At 37.5% G+C, this 23,709-nt stretch overlaps 1 protein-coding gene across 2 annotated transcripts in view; it reads right to left on the reverse strand.

The window, feature by feature from the left end:
- Window positions 1-23,709, reverse strand: part of arhgef39 (Rho guanine nucleotide exchange factor (GEF) 39) — a 100,601-nt gene that overhangs the window by 22,212 nt on the left and 54,680 nt on the right. For both annotated transcript variants that reach the window (XM_067390970.1, XM_067390969.1), the window contains 4 exons: window positions 19,579-19,771; window positions 18,670-18,764; window positions 10,643-10,763; window positions 7,607-7,725 (listed from right to left, as the gene is read on the reverse strand). In XM_067390970.1, coding sequence (XP_067247071.1) covers window positions 7,607-7,725; window positions 10,643-10,763; window positions 18,670-18,764; window positions 19,579-19,728 — 485 coding nt within the window. In that variant the 5' untranslated portion in view covers window positions 19,729-19,771. The remainder of the gene's footprint in view (window positions 1-7,606; window positions 7,726-10,642; window positions 10,764-18,669; window positions 18,765-19,578; window positions 19,772-23,709) is intronic.

Raw genomic sequence — 23,709 nt, forward strand, 5'->3', positions numbered from 1 at the left:
TAGATAAAACGATGGACAGACAAACTGTCGCCTCTGGCTTGCTTAGTTGGGGATCACTTAATATTCGACAATATCATTGATCTGACTTGTATTGTACTGGCGCTGTTATAAGAGAACTGAACTTAGCTGGACGATGACTTTTTTTTTGCAGATCTGCTTTAAAGATGAAATGAACTACTTTAATCATTGATGATCTTTACAACGGAACTGAATCAACACTGAACTGACTTCAGCTAAACCACAACCAAAATGCATCATTTTCCTGTTATCGCTGTAAAGCTGCTTTGAAACAATCTGTATTGTATAAAGCACTATATAAATAAAGATGGATGGACAGATGGATGAACAGATGAATGGACAGCTAAACAGATGGATAGACAGATAGGAAGAGAAATACAAATTTTTTTATACTGTAAATTAAAATAAAATCACTTGTACCATTTAAAATAAAAGATGCCCACAACATAGAAATTATTATCTGTTTATTGATATAGCCAGAATTTGAATATCAGTACTCATTAACTATAACTTCATTTGTCTAACACATGACAAATTGACCAAAACGTCAATCTGTAGTGAGGAAGACCACAGAGAGGGGAAGAAGAGTTGAGAGGAGGGACAGAGAGAGCAGCAGGGACACAACATGAATCTCTCCTCAGCAGCTGCAGTGAATGGCGTTTAATAATAGGAATGATTTTATCCTCCCTCCCAACAGTCCTGCTCCATGTCTTAAGTAGCCACCATGATCCACACACAGCCAGCCTCGCCATCCATCATCCTCCAGCCGAATAAGTGACAACAATTTCCTCCTGAGTCCCCGTTAGAGGCGGTACTCCTGATTATCTGCACTCTCCAAGAATGGAGCTCTTCTGCCGTGCCACTTAAGATCATCATACAATTATGCGCCCCCCGTGCGTCCTCGCTTTCCAAGAGCGGAGAGGTAGAATCGATGGGGGGACAATGGGAAACACAGTGATCAGGGCCTGAGAGGATGAGATCAGATCAAGGGCGTCTTTGAACATGCTGATTGAGATGTCAGGCTCGGCAGTTCCGAGGGAAATTAGAGGATATCTCTGTGATAACCGGGTGGAGAAAATTCAGGGTGCGGCACAAAGCTCAGGCGTGATATTTAGTACCGAGCGCTGCGGTTTGCTGCACGTCAAAAACAGATAGAAAATACTTTGCATCCTTTCTAAAGATTGGCATCTTGTGACCCTGTTCACACGTACATCGATTTTGGGAGATCTGACAACAAGTGGTCAACACAGAATTATGTGATCCAATCATACAAATCACAAGCCAAAAATGCATGTGACAATGTCACATTGGTAGTAAAAACATTAATGCATCCTGGAGGACGGCCTGCTTTCCTGTCAATCATCTACTGCGCTAAAACAAGTGTTTTGAATTCCAAAAAATTCAGAGTCCATTCAAAAGCTTGGGGTCGATACGACTTTTTAATGTTTTTGAAAGAGGTCTCTTACGCTCAACCAAGGCTGCATTTATTTGATCAAATAAACATTAAAACAGTAATATTTTAAAATATTATTAGAATTTGGAATAACTTTTCTATTTTATATATTTATTCTCAAAAGAAGAGAAAGATCTGCACTCCTTATTTATTTATTTATTTTTTTACATTACACAATGCAAAATAAAAAAATAAAAAAGGAATTTATTTCTGATGGCTAAGATAAAGTCATTTCTCCAGTCTTCAGGGTCACCTGATCTTTCAGAAACAATTCCAATATGCTGATTTGGTGCTCAAAATTAATAGTAATTTATTATTTGAATTGCTTCACATTATTAACATGCAACAAAACCACACACTGACACTGATATTAAGTGACATGTAGTCAAGAAATAAGAAAAACTTCCCTTGATAAAAAGTCAAAACTAAAGAGATTCATGCTAAAACCAGGAGTCTGTCTTCCGATCAAATCACCTAAAATGGATCAGAACAGAATTCTGCCATTTTGTATTTGATGAAACCACTGAATGAAACCCACGACAGGTGGGCGAAAGCAGAGGAATGTTCTTATAAAGAATAAATATAAAGACATAATAATTATCGTCATTGCAAAAATGACATTGTGTTTGTCTTCTTTCATGTTGGAAACTACATTTAATAAGTAGGAGTGACATAAAAGCCTAATTAAGATGGACTCGAGCAGCTTGATAAAGGAATGCCATGTAATTTCTGCTGGTTCTTAAGCATGTTCTAGTTCATTTCGCACCCTGTTACACTAATTAACGGCTGAGACCACGACCGCATGAAATTACAGCCAACAAATTCGGCGGCTTAACAAAAGGGATTTTGACAGTTCTTGGACAGTCTGAAGGCAGGTGTGAGCACGACATCAAACAATAATTACGTCTGTCATTGAGAGGTTTGGTATGCGCCGTGCACGGACTCCTCCAAAGCGACGAAATACGGATGGAGAATTCAAGCATGAAAACCATAACCCGGTGGTGACAGCTTTCTGTTATCGCGCCATCAAATGATTCCCAAAATCCTTCTTTAAAGAAAACCCACATAGCACGATCAACAAAATGTGAAGTTGTAGAGTGATTTGACAGCTGAGCAGAAGACTGTGAAGTAGACTGGCCTGTGTCAGAAAATACTGATGCATAACCAAAACGCTTTACATTCCCATCAAGAACTGACTGCATTTCAATGTGTTGATGCTGTCGATCCCATAATCTCTTCACCAAAGCAGATGGTTTAAACTTTAAATACACAAAAAAACATCCACTGACCAATCCATCTCGTTTACTTGAAAATTCAATGGCTGAGCTACTTTGACATTTAATGAGATTAAAAGAAAACTTTGCACGTCAATTGCAATAAGTGGTTGAGGAGTTCATTAAATCAAAAATCGAACTCAAAACATCTTTAGGTGTGCTATATCTGCACGGCTACCATCACCAAATGGGTAAATATATATGCTGTAATAAGCATAAATAAATTAAGTTTTGCACAAACACAAACACGTAGTCCTACCCCAAAACTCCATGTCAGGCTTTTGAGAGGGCCACAGAAACACTGGTTTCACTTTCTTGGGAAATCAGCCTACTTTAAACTAAGTCATAACATCTACAGAACAAAAACTTGATTTTTATTTTCAGCTAGGGATGCACCTATATAAAAATCCTGGCCCATAATGATAATCTGATAATTCTTTTCATCTTATGACCGATAATCAATTCTAAAAAAGATAAAATAAATGAATTAAAATCCATAATTTTAAGTGCAACAAATGAATTTAGCTCCTGCGTCAGCATCACACACATGCATTGCAATACTGAGCCGGCATTCGGACGTAAACACGGAAGCCTTCACTGTGCTTACTGCGGCACCTGCGTAAGGATAATGACAGGGAAGAGAAGAGATTGTCGAATAAAAATTTGTTTTGTTTTTGCGCACAGAAAGTATTCTCATCGCTTCATAAAATTAAGGTTGAACCACTGCAGTCATGTCGACTGTTTTAACGATGTCTTTAGTACCTTTCTGGACCTTGAAAGTGTTGATTGTATTGCTGCCTATGAACGAGTCATATACCTCTCAGATTTCATCAAAAATATCTTCATTTGTGTTCTGAAGATTAATGAAGGTCTTACGGGTGTGAAACGACATGAGGGTGAGTAATTAATGATAGAATTTTCATTTTTGGGTGAACTAACCCTTTAATTAATGCTTATATAACTTAATTATTGGCCGATAGGGGTGTGACGAGATCTCGTTTCACGAGATCTCGCAAGACTAAACTGTGACGAGATTTCTCGTCAAGGCAAAAGTAGTCTCGTGATGTTACCATGACAGAGTGTTAGGATGATTAGGAAAGAATATGCCACTGCTACATTACATTACTCCTCCAGTGTCGTTTTGCTTTGTATTAAAATAAAAAACATTTAATTAAGTTGGATAACGGTCGCCGCCGCTCCATATTCACAGAGTTACGCGCGATCGTGAAAGTGAAAGTAAACGCGAGCGCGCATTCAAACACGATTTAAATACCCCGCATTTTGAAAGCGACTCTCTGATGAATACAGATATCTCTCAATATGAAAGCTATTTTAGGCTGGGCAGTGTAGTTGTAACCATCTCTTAGCTCTGTATCAAAGAAACATTTGGTCTTATTTGCACTTTTCATAATAAGTGCAACCATAATCGCACTCAATATTCAGTGTTACCATAAAAATGAATAACTTTTTTTCTTAATCTTATTAAACACAAACAGTAAGGTTTCATTTGTTAACATTAGTTAATGCACTGTGAACTATCATGAACTAACAATGATTGACTATTTTTATTAACTAACATAAACAAAGATTAATAAATACTGTAGCAAATATATTGCTCATTGTTAGTTGATGTTGGTTAATACATTAATGTTAATAAATGAGACCTTATTGTAAAGTGTTACCATTTTTATTCATACTGTTTTTATTTCTATGATCAGTTTGTGGAAAGGAGTTCAGTTAGGAGGTCAAAAGTTGTAGAAGCTCATAAATCATGTACAGTAAGGTCTAAAGAGACTGAAATCATACAGAAGAGAAGTCAGTCAGTTGAGTTTGTAGCAAAACCTTTTACAGTGCTTGAGTGTTGTTGTCTTTTACTGCAGATGATAATTCATACTCAGAAAGCAGAACTGAAATGACATTCATTACAAGATAATTAGTTAAAACATTTCAAATACACCTGCAGAATATTTTTTCTAATCATGTATTTCGCCATCTTGTCTCGTCTCGTGAACTCAATTTAGAGTCTCGTCTCGTCTCGTGAGATACCTGTCTCGTCACACCCTATTGGCCGATAATTAAAAACAATCACTATTATCGGCCAATAACTGATCGGCAATGAGCCGATTTTAAAATTCTATATTCTTTCGTTTAAAAAAAAAAAGAAAAAAAAAGAAAAATAGAACACTTACAACTAAAAACCATAATTTTAAATGCAACAAGTAAATTTATAGCCTGGTAATACCAGACTCTGCTACTTCACTTTGCTTCGTAGACAGAGTCTGGAATGGCATAATAGAGAAGTGTTTTCTCTCTCGCTAGGGGGCGCTTGTCTGAAGTTTAAAATCATTGGTTACCCGTAAGCCAATCAGATACGTTTAGTTATGACGTATGTTATGTGCCTGTACAGCCGCATCGAAGCACAGACATCATGCATCGAACTCAAATCTATGATTGAACTTCCACTGTAAACCTGTTGTAAACACATGATAAAACAAATGTTTATCAAACACTCTTCTTGTTCTGGCTTCAGTTTGAAAAAGAGTTGAATGTTCTCCATAACAGAGTGAATTGCATCCCGTGTCTCGTTTCCCATTTCCGCGGTCGTTTCGGTTTTCGATTTCTCTAACCTACAATGTAAAACTCGGCGCTTAGCATCTACGTCACGGCTCTCAGCCTGCCCTCTGTTCGTTGATTGGCCCGGCTGTTTCCAGACCGGTGGCAAACAGAAAGCTCTGACGCTGTATCAGACTGAGTACAGAAGCCAAATGAAATTGAGCGGAAGTAGGAAGTCTGACGTAGTCAGGCTAGTAAATTTAAGCATCACAATATTATAGGGATGTCCCGATCACGTTTTTTTGCCCTCGAGTCTGAGTCCGAGTCATTTGATTTTGAGTATCTGCCGATACCGAGTCCCGATCCGATACTTAATAGCCTACATAAAAAAGAATAAAGAAGAGCGAAAAAACTGATCCAGGAACAGTGCTTTTCAGGTTTTTCAGGTATTCAGTTTTCAAATAGTAATCAAATATAAAATATCACTGCATATTATCTTTACTGTATAAAATAAATAAAGATTAATCATTATTGAAGTTACAAAAACTATTCAGTCAAGAGCAGTGAGTGATTTCTTTGTTTTTTGTTGTTTGATTTAACATTAAATACAGGCAGCAGGAATAGTTGATTTCCCTTTAAGACATGCACGATCCAGTACATATACTGTTCCACATGCGCTGTCTTTCTCGACTAATATACGTTTGCTAGGATACTCGCTAGGACGGGCATGTTGACATAATTTTTGTATGAATGTGGCCGCCGAAGCGCAAGACTTGAAAGAGAACTCAGTATTTGCGCGCTGACTGGAATAAGCGTGTGCGCGCTTCGGAGGAGCGCACACAAATCTTCTCACAGCGCGCGCGAGTTCTCTTTCGCGTCTTGTTCTTGAAGGTTTAAATCAGCAAGGCTTAAACGAGTTAGTTTAAATACAGACAGCAACGTGTGCTGTTCAGGTCTCACCTGCGCTCGCACGCTATCAACACCCGGGTGATGACGGCGTAAATGACTGGACATTAGAGCAGACGGCACTCGCAGTTAACAGTTTACAAAGAGCGACTGTTTTGTTCACGCTTTCTGATTATCGTTGTTGTAACGTTTTGTGCATCCATCGACTGAAACATACATTATCTGAACTCTGTCTGTTTTCCACGTTGCTATTTTAAACAAACCATATTAACCAATAGATGCGTCGATCGTCATTCGAGATGGACCGCAGTGCAAGTGCGGTCCGTAAGTGGAGAACCGTATGGTTCGATTTTTTACCGAGAACCGTTGCACCCCTAATACATATATATCCGAGTCCTGATCGGGAGGTAATGTCCGATTCCGATCGAGTCTGAAACCACATGATCGGGCCCGATTTCCGATCATGTGATCGGATCTGGACATCCCTACAATATTATCAAAATGAATATTTTAAAGGTGCAGTAGGTGATCTGGGAAATGCTAACGTTAGCCTGCTAGCATTGAAAGCATACGATCTCACCCTCCCTGCAAATTGCCGTCCAAAGCCACGCCTCCTCCAAAACACATGAAGGCGCACACACACACAGCTGCTTTCGGCAAAGCGTCACAAGAGACGGCATTAAACCACCTCATGTCTCAAAGCACATAACATTACAATAATAATGAACGTAAACAACTTGTACCTGACTGCTGCAGATTCATTTCAGTGTTGATACTGTTGATATGGATATGCATAATTCCGAGTCTGACTGAACAGCTCCGGTTAGAAAGTCACGGGTTGCCATCTTTGTAGTTTTGGCATGAACAGAGCATAAGCTCGTTGTTTTGATTCGGTAGGAACTGTAAAAGTTGGCTGCTGTTTGTTTGCGGCACTCAGTGACTGAGGTCTGTCTGTATAAACTCTAGCATAAAAGCATAAAAACGCACTGATGACGTATGATGTCTGCGCGAAAGTATGTAAAAAAGTATGTTGACAGGTAGGTAGAACAGATTTAATTTTAATTTGGACCGAATATAATAATTGGATGAACATTTTATGGTCCTATGCCTTCCACAGATGATATATATTTATAAAAATACAGTTATACCATTTAATATAGTGATTGCCATCAGGATATGAAAAATTAATGTTTGTGTTTTTACACAAATATTAAGTTTAAGTGAGCATTAGATGACAGCAAAAGTGATCTGAATGTAAATATGGTGTAAATGGGCATGCACTATTAAATACACAATAAGATAGCAGGAAAAAAAAAACACACCAAAACACTAATATATACAGATATAAACACTGTTAACCGTTAAAATTTCAATACTGTCACATGTGAACCTGACAACTTACTGCTGAATGCGCTGAAGAGGAAGCAGAAGCAAGTCCTCAAGTTTCTGCTGATTGAACTCAGGCCTTGACTCCTGGAGCTTTTTAAACCGTCTGAAGGCTTTGCTTTTCTTCACCTGAACCTGAGAAGAAAATGAACCATGAATCAAGATCTGCTTCCATGAAAACAACTTGATACAATGGCAGGGCACATTTGATAATGCTAGCGATAACACTGTTTACCTCCCACCAACATTTTCACCCCTGTAGATTATGCATGTGGTTGATGTTTATTGAATTGTGTATTCAGTCACGCTTGTGACTGAATCTCACTCATGCGCAACAAGACATCTCTGTTCTCTCTTATCACAAGCTGTCTTCTGAATAGAAGCAACCCTGGTTTCACTGTTAAATATACATTCACACATACCATGTCAGGCTAATGACAGACAGACTTTGAATTAGCATAGCAAAACATCACTTCTTTATGTAAAATCGCACTTCCCTCTGAGAAAAGCATGGGTCGGTGCTATGTGTGTGTGCTTAGTAAATAAATAAACATATCAAGTACATAAAACAATCCATCATCTTCAAATGGCACACACCGTGAACAACACCTGCTCGGCTAGCATTTATGGCCGAAGCAGCTGGGGTCTCCCTCTGAGAAACACACTAACATTAAATCACTGCATGTTGGACATGCTGTGAGAGGAATTCTTTATTCAGGCCAGCCAAAAAAATCTTAGTACAAATCCTGTCATTTTAAATTGTGAGAGAGCTTTCCACATTTTAAAATAATAAGTCATCAAAACAACAAGCAAGTATAATTTTAATATTAAAGTGTGAATAGAAATAAAATTTTTATAAACGAAACACTGCAAATTAAAATAAATTGTTTTAAATATAACGTGAATTTAGGCATGACAACATAATTACAAATGTTGCATCGGCCTTTACTGAGCCGGCGTTCGGACAAAGTCATATTTTTTCCGTTTTTGCGCACAAAAAGTATTCTCATCGCTTCATAACATTAAGGTTGAACCAGTAGACTGCTTTAACGATGTCTTTACTACTTTTCTGAACCTTGAATGTGGTAATTTCACTGCTTTCTAGGGGAGATTAAAATAACCTCTTATCAGAAATATCTTAATTGGTGTTCCGAAGATTAAGGAAGGTCTTACGGGTTTGGAACGACATGAAGGTGAGTACTTAATGAGAGACATTTCATTTTTGGGTTAACCAACCCTTTAAGTGAGAGTTAAATCATGACAAAGGTAAAAATTTTGGGGTCAGTCAGATTTTTTTTTTTTTTATAATTAATACACTTATTTAGCAAGGACACATTCAGTAGATCAAAAGTGACAGTTAGAATGCATTTAGTTATCTTTATAGTTATTGTTCTTGGTGTGAACGGGCCTTTACCGACCCTAAACCTTTGAACATTAGTGTAAATAAGGCAAATATCCAATATCGACTGACACCAGTAAATTAGTAAATGCTTACTATCAGTCTCTAACTCACATAGTATATCATGTATCCCTAATATAAATAATCTTAAAAAGATCTCATTATTATATATTAATGCTGCCAAATCGATTAATCATGATCGCATCTAACATAAAACTTTGCATGTATACACACACACATATATACATATATATATATATATATATATATATATATATATATAAAATTTATATATACAAATAATAACTAAAAAGGGGATTAAAGGCTCCTTGTTTGAGAAACTTTGAGAAACCCTGGTCTAGACTGCCAGTTTCAAGAACAGTGGATCATAAAAGGACAAGCCATGTTTCAGTCATGTGACACAATGAACACTCAGGCCCATGTTCCAGCAATTACAGCCATGTAGGCCTGGCAGAGTAATCGATGCTAACTTAAACAGCTCAGTCTGCAATCAATGGGAATCGGTCAATTGGCCGCAGACGTATTCCTCCTCTTAATTAAGACATTAATATCTGTGAGGCTCCAAGCTTCCCCCAGCTAAATAAAAGCAGCGTGTGGCTAGACGTGGCTTGGAGGAGCTTTGCTGCAGGGCTAACATCACTCGAAACGACCTTTCTGCGAACATACATTCGGTATCAGACGCAATTACTGGCATAGTAAGAAAAAAATGCCCCTCGGTTCACCACAAGCACACAGAATACAGAAGTTAGCACTAGCCTGGCGTGCCGATGATTCTTTAACCGCTAACTGATTTGGTCTAACAAGGAATCAGTCATCCATACACTTGGGTACAGGTGCCTTGCCGAGGGAGGAGCTAATTAGCAAAGAGAGAGATTCCCCATCGCACTTTTTTCCGGCCGACTGATGGAGGCTGCCCACTTAAGTCAGGCGTAATGAGATGGTAGTGTTGGACCTAATGGTACCGCTGGGCTTTGCCTGGGAGAGATCTGTTTGCACAGAGTGTCATCCTAAAGCCTTAATCAGGTAGGTGACTCCATTTTTTTTCACCGTTCCAAACGTCAATCATTTTGAATGGTGATCTTTGAGTTACTGACCCGACATTGTGTCTTCTCTTCTTTTTTTTTCCCCCCACAAGGTTGAGCCGAACAATATGGCACAGCGAGAAAAGGTGCCAAAGATGAGCAGCTGTACAAGACTTAATAGGTTTGGACTAATTAGAAGTGGAGCATGACATTCTGTCAATCCTATGCATTAACATAGATCTATACTGAATACATATTCATGATTTCATATTGATAGACATAGCCACCAGCTTTTAGTGTAAGGAGATGACCTCTATCCAGGTAAAAGAACACATTCATTCAGGAAAAGCCAATACCAACGACCTTTCGATTTAGTAATTTTCATAGCATGTGGAAAAATGATTAGACTACCTTCAAAGAGCAAAGCAGAATCAAAAGAAGAGGAAAATGACATAATCAGTGAAACTTAATATTCAGTGCATAACTAATCTATGGCTATGTTCACAAAGGCACTACTCAAGGCCATACAACACAACGAGTCACACTTGTAAGTACAGTCAATGCCAAATGGGGGTCAGGTCTAACATAAAAACATTGAATTTCAACTTACCATGAGGACTTTTTTAGCTGTCTGGATGTTGTCAACGTAAGTATTATACAACTGCAGGTGAGTGCAGAACTCCTCAAACCCAATGCCAAACCTCCCCAGTTCTAGATGAGCGAGCAGGGTCCTGTTTAAACCAAAAAAGAAGCGAAAATATGATTTGCCTCAGATGGCGTAATTTAATAAGACTTAATTTAATATTTCATACCTCAAATGTTCTGTAAATTAATATATTTATATAAAATCTCTTATGCTCACAGGACCACATTTATTTGATCACATATACAGTAAAAACAGTAATATTGAAATATTATTACAATTTCAAAGAAAAGTTTTCTAAAAATTTAAGTTGCTCCTGTGACGGCAAAGCTGAATTTTCAGCATCATTACTCCAGTCTTCACATCAATCTTCAGAAATCATTCTAATATGCTGATTGGGTGCTCAAGAAACATTTTTTATTATTATCAATGTTGAAAACTGGATTCTTTGATTAACAGAAAAAAAAAAAAAAAAAAAGAAAAGAAAAAAAAAACATCATTTAGTTGAACACTATAAATGTATTTACTGTCTCTGTTTTATGCATCCATTGAATAATAGTATTACATTTTAAAATAAATTAAATCGACAAAAACATATAAAAGCATACTTTAACAGAATGGAAAAATTGTATCACATTAACAAACAAGTCCTATATCCAATTTCTGGAAACATGTAGTTCAGGGGCATCATTATAAATGAGCCGATTCAGGGCTACTGGCCCTTTAATTCTCATGCTCCACGCCCACGGAGCTCGCGCTTGCCTTGAACAGTGCATAAACAAAGTTCAAACAGCTATATTGTTTACATTTGATTCTGAATGAGTTTGAGGCTGTGCTCCGTGGCTAACGGCTAATGCTACACTGTTGGAGAGATTCATAAAGAATGAAGTTGTGTTTATGAATTATACAGACTGCAAGTGTTTAAAAATGAAAATAACGACGTAACATTACGTAACGTTACGTAACATTCAGTGTTATGTTGAGATTCACCTGTTCTTCGGAGGTCTTTTAAACAAATGAGATTTATATAAGGAGGAAGAAACAATGGAGTTTGAGACTCACTGTATGTCATTTCCATGTACTGAACTCTATTTTTTAGTTATTTGACTATGCCGAGGTAAATTCAATTTTTCAATCGAGGGCACCTTTAAAAGATTCTGGCTGCTTTCTTTTCATAATATTGTTTAGAATGCCGCACTGCAAGGATTAATGGGGCTAGAATACATACTGTTACCTATTAGAGTAAAACATAAAATAATTATTTTAAACTGAAGATGTTTTTTTCTATGCAATAACTTGCTGCCATGGTTTAATTGTATGTTATAATCACAAAAAAAAAACAATTAAGTCCTGTTAAGTCAAAAAATAAACAACAACATTACCCTACCCTGCAGTCTTGCCATCGCACTCCAAACGCAATGATAACCCTGATACTGTTTTGGAAATCAAGGCACTTCTTGTCACAAATAATGAGGGGGGTTAGTTCAGAGGTAGACGTATTTGCGAAAGGAAGTGTTTTTAGTCAGATTTGTGTGGTGTCATCCGAGGGCCCCTCCCTGTGGGTGACATACTTATTTGAGACAAGGGTGCTGGGGCTAGCGCCCAAGGGCAAGCGTGCGGTGCTTTGTACCGGGAACGCACCGATTGCAAAACCAGGAACAAAACAAGGCGTTCAAGAGGAATGGAAGAGTTGGTGCTCTGGCTGTCAGGCACATTAGGGTGACATGGGTATAATTCAAGGGTGAGGGTGTTGACACTTGTGAGAGAGCTTATTATCCAAACTAGGCGAGGTAGATATCGCTCATACATACCGCTTAGACCAAACAGAAATACAGGTACGGATACACGCACACACTCTCCCTAATGATGTTCCCTGAGACTTTACATTTTTTACATGCTGGAAGAAGGAGCATTTTGCAGTTGAAGTTGATTTAAATAGATTTTAATGAAGTTGCAAGCCAAGGTAGCCTCTGTTCATAATCAGGAGATGCCAGAGCAGCCGAGAGAGTTCTAACGAGGGCAAAGGGCGGGAAAAATAGTGTTTCCTTTTTCCTCCTCACAGCCAGAGGCTATTATGATAAATATGAAATTATGACTTCCATTTTTTATGCTCTTTTTTAGGGCAATTAAATTCTCTAGCCGTCAGGAAGATGACAAAGATAACATTAGCATTCCTCCTGCATCATGTTAATCTACATTAATGCTTAGCGGTTGCGACATCTGGGCCGGGCACAGACTCAACCAAACAATGGAGGCCTATGTGGCTTCATTTGCGGGAAGAAAAAACCGAGGAATACTAATTATCATCAAAGAATAGTTAGCAGCAACGCAAACAGTCGTAAAATCCCAAATTTGTACAGGACCCAAAAGCATCGTTCAGTTTGTCGGGAGACCCCCTCCTTCCCTCGATAGTGACAAGGACCCTCTTCCTTCATATCGGATACTATTTGATCTATTTCCACACCACATTTACTGTCATTAAGAAACCCCCAAGACGCACTCGTTCAGAATATTTATCTCTCAAATACGTTTTTGATTCAATGCTACTTAAGTGACAGCCCTTTTAAGTTGGCGATCACTGTTACGGTGCATTCTGGGATAATTGGGTTGTTCCCACTATTGCCTTATTCCTCTCATCAGATAAACAGGCATAATTCTGATGAATGGCAGCGGCATGACAATATATTCAAGGTTTGTTTGTTTGCTTGCTTGCTTGTTCAGAAGCGTTTAATGAATCCAGAATGTATTTAAGTCTTTACCGACCCAAGAGTATCATATGATATACAAATAATGAACTTCAAACCAGCTTCCTCCTATTCTTTTAAACTTAAATATAGCTGACAGACATTTTTTTATATTTCTTAAGATGTCATTGTCTTAACAACGCCTATTTTTATAAGTTTGTATTGAAAACTGGGAAAGATTGGGTTGCATTGTCCTCAGGTTATATAATTACATCAAATATGTCTAAAATCAAAAGAAAAGAATTATAGCTGCAAGCAGCAAATATCGGGGTTTAAGCGCTTTTAAGGCCTTTAAACACATGCATAAAAGGGTGTTACGTTTTAATTAGCAAGCCTGTAACCATCTCGATCATAGATGGAAAAGACCATTTACAGCCAATACAGGCAATTTACTATAGCAAACACATAGTTTTTAAACTTAACAGTTGAGGTTGAGCCAAAAACCTAGGACTAGTTCGTCAAAGTTTGTTTTTGAAATAATCTCCGATATTTAACAAACGATTCGATGAACAGAGGTGGTCCAAGAGGCAAAGTTGCTCAGAATGACGACTTCTACCATGTGGTATAAATATCGTGGGTGTGTGCAAAAAAACGTGCAAATCACAATCCTTTATGCACATGAAAAACGTAAAGGCGTTTGCTCACAGGCCTCTAGGGCCGTGAGTCAAACAGGCCCAGCAAGTTTCATTTCAATTGGCCTCCGTTAACCTTGTCTAATAGCTGCTCAAACTTCATTGGCCAATGGTGGCCATGTTTTTTCAATGTCCTTATAGACCTTATTTACCAGAGAAACAAGCGCGCCGCCATCTTTATAAAATTGTCTTTGAACTTCCGTTTTGCTGTAGCTCTGTACATTTCTATGGCATCGCTGTCCAAGAATAATTAGTTGGTTAAGTGGATTTACTTGTTGTAGAGTTAATGAAAGTTATCATGAGCATTGTTATGTTTAAAGCAGATGTCTTAACAAATGTCAGTATATCGGGAAGGTTTTAAAACAAGCAGTTCATTTATAAATGTAATATTGCTGTGGAAATACAAACCGGAAGTCAAAAGACAACGAGCGCAAAAAAGGGGCGGTGCTACATAAGGTCTATAGACAATCATGGTAGCTTGGACAAAGACACTGCACATCAACAGTGAAGTAATTATAGCTATTTTCATGTTTTTTCACGTTATAGCGCCACCAAATGGCCAGTTGCCACGTCTTTTTTCACGCGACCACAGAATGAGCTCTTACAGAGGTGTGCTGAGTTTTATGAAAATATTTCATTCCAGAGTTATAGCCATTTTAGTAAAAATTGCTCCACCTATTTTGAACAGGCCCTTAGGGACCGTCAATCAAAATGTTTTAACATTTTTTTGATAATTATTGACAATCAGACTATGGAGAATCTTGCTGCACTGGTTTGGTTCCAATTGGGCCAAACACCTAGGACTAATTCGCAAAAGTGAAAAGGGAGATATGAGTGATTTTGTACTTTTCACCACCATAGCGCCCCAGTCAAGCCAATCAGGGTGAGTCTTGGTGACACTGTAGGCGGTGTAAGTACTACCAGCCCTCAAAGTTTCAAGTCACTACGACTACGACGGTTTGGTCTGCCCGATCACTTTTATGTTGATGTTGATTTTTTAACAATTTAACAATTACAATAGGGTTTCAGCACTATGTGCTTGAACCCCTAAAAATACAACTATTTATTTTGAAATAATACATCAGAAATGAAAAATTTTATTCTGCTAAATGCATAAAATGTAAAAAATAAATAAATAAATAAATATTTAATCACCCTCATGTCATTGTAAACCTGTAAGACTTCCTTCTTTTCAATGCAAAAAGAGAAGTTTTGAAAAATGTCCAGGCTGCTCTTTTCCATACAATGAAAGTGGATTGTGGTACAACAGGTTTGTATGAGGAAAAGGTCAAAAAGTTGGTATTTACAAAAACAAATGTTGCTATGAAAATGGTAGCCGTCACCATTCACTTTCACTCTATGGAAAATCTCCTTTTTCATTCCACAGACTAAAAGAAGGTCAAATGAGTTTTTAAAGACATGACGATGAGTAAACAATGACAGAATTGTCATATTTGGCTCAACTATTTCTTTAAGAATAAAATCTACAATGGTTTATAAAATGCATATACTATAAAGCGCATATTGTGCATGGCAAAAACAATCTACAGCTCACCTTCTGTCCTGGTTCTCTGATTTTCACTGTTACAACTAGTCCAAGATAATAAAAAAAAGTGATGATTTCAGCTAAGGAATCAAATAACCTTCAGCAGCCAGCGCAGATATCAACATGCATCTGAAGAAGCTTCCTGATAACGATGTGGTTTTGGAGTACGCGAGCACTTTATTCGTTTTAATCAGTCAGCCACTGCTGTCTGTTCACAGATCTAAATTGAGAGACTGCCATTACGCTTCACCCGGCACTTCAATAACCGATTCTAATGATGATATATGGTAACCAAGCACCGATTTATCCAATACATCGGGCTCTGAAATTCAGCCCTCCATCTTCATTCAGCCACTGTTTGTAGAGAGGCCCGTCAATCAGGCATTGATGGGAGCCTCGGGGACCCACGGTGATTCATTATTCAGACAATTTTATGATTCTCGATCAACAGGGCCTGGATGAAGCCCTCAAAGGCAGTCAGTAGCTCCCCTTCCAGTCGTTTGGTAATTCGAAATATGTACACAACAAAACCATGCGGCAGTAACTCCTACGAGAACTTCGGCCAATTCGAGACTAATGAAATATCCTTCACTGTGTTTCTCTTGTTAGGAAACGTCTCTCTGCGCTTGTCAGGCAAATTCTCTGAGATTGATCAGGTTGTTAAATATATCAAACACTGTTCACCTGCACTAAGGGGCGATGATCTCTCTAATGCAGGCTTAAAGGTGTTAATAAAAGACTGGAAGCTTGTTCGCTCGCAGGCTATTGGACATTAGGAGAGGGCTTCTGCTTTTGCTTGTTGCTTTTAGATGTGGTACATCAAAACACAAAACGCTTCACGAGAGCTCTGTGCCATAGATAGCCTCAGATAAAATTAACAAGAACAGGCTTCTTGACACCTGCGAGTTAATTTGTTGTTAGTCTGCCCAGCCCGCATGGGAAGATCAATGCCGACTGCTCTTCAGGCCAGTTTTTCTGATGTATTATTTCATCTTCTGCACCGTGTTTCCAGCAGCTCTGGCTTTTCATTTGCTCAAGCTGTCATAAAGGCCCCTCAAGCAGAGCGTCTAATCGTCTGTACGCGGAAGAGTCACAGCTGGGCTTCACATCTTACCATGACCACTTTACCACTGGTGAAATATAAAGATGTTATTAAAGTCATCATGAATTTAAAGTTGACTATTTACTTTCTTAAAATTGACAAAACTGCTATTACTGCATGCAGACTATACATCTACAACTCGGAAATGTCTTATTTTTAGATGACGTCACACATATCGATAATTTTCCTGACCTCTGCCCTTGTCAAAAGTACTGGTACTTCGAAGTTAGTATAGTATAGTATTTGCGTATTTGTGCTCTGCAAACACTCATGGCAATGTTATTTTAGTATCATTTAAATCAGAGGTTCTCAACGGGTTTGGCAGTGGGACCCAATTTTTTAGAAATTTGAACCTATAGCAAATTTATTTCTCAAAAATGCTTGACACAAGTACCATCCCACTTTACTTAACATACACATAAATTGTAAGAATATCACTAACACAGATGATTAAACAGTATAAGGTTCTAAGGTAAGGCTATTAGTCCCAAACTAGCTTTTCATAATATAATAAAGTTGGTATGAGGCACCAAAGTCATCAGAAATATAGAAAACAACACAAAGTGAAAATAAAGTGGTATTTTTGGGTAAGGTTACAGAAACTAGTTATATGGTGAAGTGAAATACAGTGCGCCTCCGCATTTGTGCATGCAATAAAACAAAATATTAGATCTAAAAGCAGTCCAACAGACCTGCCACTGTCTATGCTGTGAATATTAATCCACAAAAATTGTTCTTAACTTCGTTCTTATTTTAGTGAATTTGGAGTATTATAAAGGAGTGGCCGCGTGCACAAGGTTAGTCATTTGTATAAAACACGCCCAAATCATGTCCATATAAGTTGTTTCCATGCACACTTTCCTAACAGGCATACGTCACTCTCGTCAGACATGTCACTGTTTAAAGACAAACTGTCGCTAGATCCTCGAGCAATGCCAAGCGTGCCGTTCTCTCTCAGCAGTTCTCACAATAAACACCTTAAACACATCGCCTCTGCACTCCTGATTTCTCTCAACTTGGGAGTAGGAGAGCGGTCAGTCAATAAATGGGAAAACAAAGTAACTTGAGTTACTTATTTGAAAAAGTAACTCAGATATTTATATACATAACCCGTGTTAATTGTAATACATTACCCCCAACACTGTCAGTAATGAATTTTTTTAATGTTATTTTGACTTAATTCTGAAGTTTTTTCATATCGAAAAAAGTCAAAATGGCTCAGGTTATGAGTTTGATCCTAAAATGCTGACATAAATGCCTTGTACTGCTTTGAATAAAAGCATTTGTTAAGTGTAGAAGCACAGAACGTACATTAAAACTATTGAAATGTTGGTATTGTGACAACCCTTTTCCCCTCAAACCCAACCACTTCTCAAGTTCTTAGCGGATAAAATCAGGTCTGCTGAATATCCAGATTCACTCAGAACTGCAAAAGACCAGATTGCAAAATTAAATTGGTTGCGAATGGTGTTTCATGTTGACTTTAAATCTTGTATCGAGCAGCCTGATGTCTATTACTGGTGTTGATGTGGAAAATGTGTCATGTGGAAAGACTGTGAGAGTCAGTAATGAAGGCATGATAATGGACGCTTTCATTAAAACATCAGCGACTGCATAAGCTTATTTTTATCAACACATAAGGTTTGGAAGACACAAACAGCGGCCATTACGAACAGGCAACCATCACCAGTGATGGCAACCTTGGCGGGATAACATGAAATACACTGGTGAAAGTGTAGCTGTAAGCCCAAATCCAGCATCCTCATCGATTCGCAATCCAATTAAAGAGAATAACATAAGATAAGGCACACCAGGCAATCTCCAAGTTCTCAAACTTGATTCTCCTGTTAGACCCCAATTAATACTCCCCTACCCTCTCGTCCTTTTTAAACGGTATCAAAGCCAGCCACCCTCAGCCGTCTCTCTCCCCTGAGCGCGAATATTTGCTTAATTATTTAAAGGATACTTACTGGTTTATTAAATGAATGGATTTAATTGAACTGAAGATGCTTTCTCTAATGTCCTGCCTGAGGGTTCCTTTGGCCTTCAAGATCTCCACAAAGTACTGGAGAAAAGAAAGAGACAGGAGGGAGAGAAAATTAAATTTTCAGACGCCACTCGTACATGACTCTTCATCTTACCAAGAGTGTCACCTCTCGTCGCATACCCTTGAGACAAAACGAGAACAAATCTGTGGAGAGCCAAGCATTTTGCAGCACTGACATCTCAATTACCTCCAACGGCTTAATATGAGCTGCATATCTTAACACAACTTCACTAGGGGCGGGAGACGACGTGAAGGAGAATGTGCGGTTTGTCAAAATAAGTTTCGATGGTCGACCGTTTAATTAGAATGCGGCATAAGACAACAATGAGACGGACGTGCCAGTTCACTATGTTAGCTTTTCAAGTTCGAGTGGTAATTATTATGTTATACATAACCTGAATGAGTGAGACACAAGTGTATATTTGTGGTTACACACAATATAATCTACATAATACACATAGAAAAGGCTTTGAGATCTCAGGGATCTTAAAGGTAAAACCAATTAGTCACAAAATAAAAGCCTTGAACAGGTTATAAACCATGAATTTCAAAAGAATAGCCCTGCGATGGTGTCAAGGACCACTCAATAAATAGAAAACCTTGTGCTTTTTAAACTGTGAATAAAGATCTCAAAGATGATTAGAATTTCAGATTTCTATTAATTAGGATATTCAACACATTGCAATAAACGCATTATTCTGTTTCTGCTCTCCAGGATGACCGAATCCAACCCTGACAAGTGTTTCTCCATCAGCGTATTGTTTGATAAAAGATCGACCAATTCAGGCCATGAGTGTGTGTGTAATCGTGTTGGGCCTGTAGAGAGACTAACCGTGACGACTAGATCCAGCTGTTCACAGTATCTTTGTTCGCTCTGGACTAGCTCACGGGCTGTGCGGCTCCTCTTCCTCTCCCAGCGATCCCGCTGCTCCTGAATGCTACGGCTGCCCATGGGGGTGAAAGGACTCGGAGCAAAACTCATGACCGACCAGTTGAGGGTGCTGACTCCAGATCAGTCTTACTACCTACAAAGCAGAAAATCACTATTAAAAAATGTAATGACAGCAGATGAAATGTATAAATAACTGGCTGTTATATATATATGTATGTATGGTGTGACAATACATGATACTGGGTTCACATAAACAAAATGAACACTTTTTTTAAGAAAACTTCAATGAAAAAAATATATGACTGGAAAAATAGTCTGTTATTTGACAAAATTATAGCATGCAAAACATAACTTAGTAATCATCTTCAGTTCTACTTTGTCTTTTACTGCAAATAATTAATTTCATACTCAATGTATCGTAATATATATACATACTCAATGAAAGATGTGAGACTGAATTAATTTGTTAAATAATTTAATATTTTTAAACTGCAATTTATAATTTGTAACAAATTACTAATTATATATATATATATATATATATATATATATATATATATATATATATATATATATATTTCTTTTTAATCAAGTTGTTAATTATTTAATTATATTAATATTATACAAATATCACATACTGTGATATTTGTATTATTAATTAAAAATTCACAGATGATAATTAATATTTAGATAAAAAATAAATTCACAAAAAGTTCTTTATATATATATATATATTTCTATATGTATATATATATATATTAATAAATAATTTGCTCAAATAAAATAAGTTAATTAAATTCTATACATCACTTATTGATAAAACGATTAATTAAAATATATCATTTTTTATTTTAAATACATTTTTAATAAATTATTGCAGCTTTATATATTTTGTTGTGTTCATTAAATCAATGATCAATTATCTATAAAGTACTTTTATATTATTACAAAGCTATTTTCATTATTTATATGATTAGGGCCCTGAAAATCTATATTTTGAAATTTGTAAATTACAATCAATATGGCAAAATAACCAAGCAAATGCCATTGGCTGCACAGACCAAGCATCAGGGGTGACCAGTGATTCAGTCCCCTGTGAATTCTTAATGACAAACAAACAACATATGCAGAGGGTAAGCCACCAATTAAGGAAAGCCAAGCCTACACACATCCTCAACAACACTGAACAACACACTCTTGATCTATGACTTAGTATGTGCTCTCTCTCTCTCAGCTAAGTAAAGTCTCTCCATCATGGCTCCCTCCCCCAGCCGGTGGTGTTGTCCCTCGACTCCGGGGTGTCCTCTCTGCACTGCCTCATTAGTGTCAGCTCTAATGGAGTATCAGGGCCAGAAAGAGGAACGAGACCAACACTTTAACAGCAATTAACCCTTGTTCCCTCCCGAGGGAGGCTGGCGTCAGCCCCTTCTATAACACACTGTAAACAAGGCAGTCCGATCAACACGAAAAGACTGAGAGGGCACATAAGCCGGAGTGCATATGAGGAGCAAAATCACCGAAAAAAAACCCCATCCCATCTGCCTTTATGGTCCCGGTCCCCTTGTTTGTACAAAACCTCCATAAAAACACAGCAAACGTGAAATGCATCCCCTGAAGTTACGCGTGCCCCATGCAGCCTCTGCTAAGTGCTGCATCTGAAGCCATGGTCCATTTTTACCAGCAACTTACTGTAAATTGCATCACTCTCGACACTCAAATAAGCAGTCAATTTCGAGAAATATTGCAGCATTTTAGGCCCAGTGAAGCCAATTAAAAGCCAGCTGAGGAGGACTGGGGTCAGGAGTACCTAGTTAAAAAGACTAAATATGGAGCAACCAGCAGGGTTTGTTTGCATAACTCAGCGCTTATATTAAACAAGACTGCTTTCTTTTTTGTTCAGGAAAAAGATTCTATGCTTATTACACAGACAAACTCTTGTTTTCTTAACACGCTTGTATCTAAATATAAAGGTGTTGGGTGGCACCTGCAAATGAAGTAGTGCAACATCATCAGCACAGGCAAGTCCACAGATCTGCCTCCCAGCAGAGCCACATGGATGAGGGGTGGAGCTGGAGCGCATCCAAAAATTCCCACTCAATTCTATTGCTCTGATGGTCATAGATTAGTGAGAGACGTTTAATCCACTCTATCAGACATTCAGTTCTGGAGAATAGGGTAACTTTTCTAAGTACTGTAAATACAAAATAAATAAATAAATCAAAATACTACAACTATAACTAAAAACAACTTTTTATTTACTTAATATGATTTTTCTCTCTTTTGAATACCATTAGATTTCTTTTATTATTAATAATGATTTATTATAATTATTCATGTGCAAATGTCTTCATTAAGATCCTCAGCAAGCAAACGGATGTTATCATGGTGGCTTGCAGCAAGTTTTACTCTGCAAACAGCTACAACTAGCTGATTAAATATTTCAGAGCTGCGAAAAAATATAAACATTTAGATTCCCTATAGAAATTTTCATGACTTTTGCATGACTTCTTAAGATTTAACTCATTTCCATGATGATTACAGCAGGTCCAGAAAGAAAAATTATATTCCTATATTTTTCATCACTGTGGGATCCCTGAATATAGTAATATTATTTGTATTTGGGTTAAAGTTTTAGTTCACCCAAAATGAAAATTCTGTCATTTATTACTCACCCTCATGCCGTTCCACACCCGTAAGACCTTCATTAATCTTCGGAACACAAATTAAGATATTTTTGTTGATATCCGATGGCTCTGTGAGGCCTCCATAGCCAGAAATGACATTTCCTCTCTCAAGATCCATAAAGGTACTAAAAACATATTTAAATCAGTTCATGTGAGTACACTGGTTCAATATTAATATTATAAAGCAACTAGAATATTTTTGGTGCGGCAAAAAAACAAAATAACGACTTATTTAGTGATGGCCGATTTCAAAACACTGCTTCAGGAAGCTTCGGAGCATAAATGAATCAGTGTATCGAATCATGATTCGGATTGCATGTCAAACTGCTGAAATCACGTGACTTTGGCGCTCCGAACAGATGATTTGATACGCTGATTCATAACGCTCCGAAGCTTCCTGAAGCAGTGTTTTAAATCGGCCATCACTATAAAAGTCGTTATTTTGTTTTGTTTTTTGGCGCACCAAAAATATTCTCGTCGCTTTATAATATTAATATTGAACCACTGTACTCACATGAACCGATTTAAATATGTTTTTAGTACCTTTATGGATCTTGAGAGAAGAAATGTCATTTCTGGCTATGGAGGCCTCACGGAGCCATCGGATTTCAACAAAAATATCTTAATTTGTGTTCCGAAGATTAACAAAGGTCTTACGGGTGTGGAACGGCATGAGGGTGAGTAATAAATGACAGAATTTTCATTTTTGGGTGAACTATCACTTTAAGTTTGACACCAACAAAAAGGCACTGTTGTTGAAAAATATAATAAAACAAGTCCAAGTCAGCGCCGATGGCCTCATGGGCAGAGCGCCAACGCGCTTCGGGCGATCCGAGTTCAAGTCCCGGCTTGTGGTCCTTTCCTGGTCCCGTCCCCCTCTCTCTTTCCCACTTTGCTTCCTGTCTAATCACTACGCCAAAATAAATAAATCTAAAACAAGTCCAAATAGACCTTTTTAACTAGCTGGATTTATTTTTATTGTATTTTCTTTGCATTTTTGCCACAAGAACATACTTCTACAGTCTACATTTATTCATATTTTATATCTGGGGTCTCCGAGATTACAATGTCAAATTTTAGAATTAAGGGTAACACTTTACAACAAGGTTTCATTTGTTAACATTAGTTAAAATGATGAAAAATAGCCTACTTCTAAAGAATTTATCTTAGTTAATGTTAATTTAAACATGTACTAATACATTATTAAAATTAAATGCTGTCTCTGTTAATATTAGTTAATTGACCTGAGCTAACATGAACTAGCAATGAACAGTTGTACTTTTTTTTACTAGCATTAACTAAGATTAATGAACACATAACGTACTGCTCATTGTTAATGTTTTAATGCATTAACTAATGTTAACTAATGGAACCATATTTTTAAAGT

This window comes from Chanodichthys erythropterus, chromosome 8, assembly GCF_024489055.1.
Source record: "Chanodichthys erythropterus isolate Z2021 chromosome 8, ASM2448905v1, whole genome shotgun sequence".
Taxonomy (NCBI): Eukaryota; Metazoa; Chordata; class Actinopteri; order Cypriniformes; family Xenocyprididae; genus Chanodichthys; species Chanodichthys erythropterus.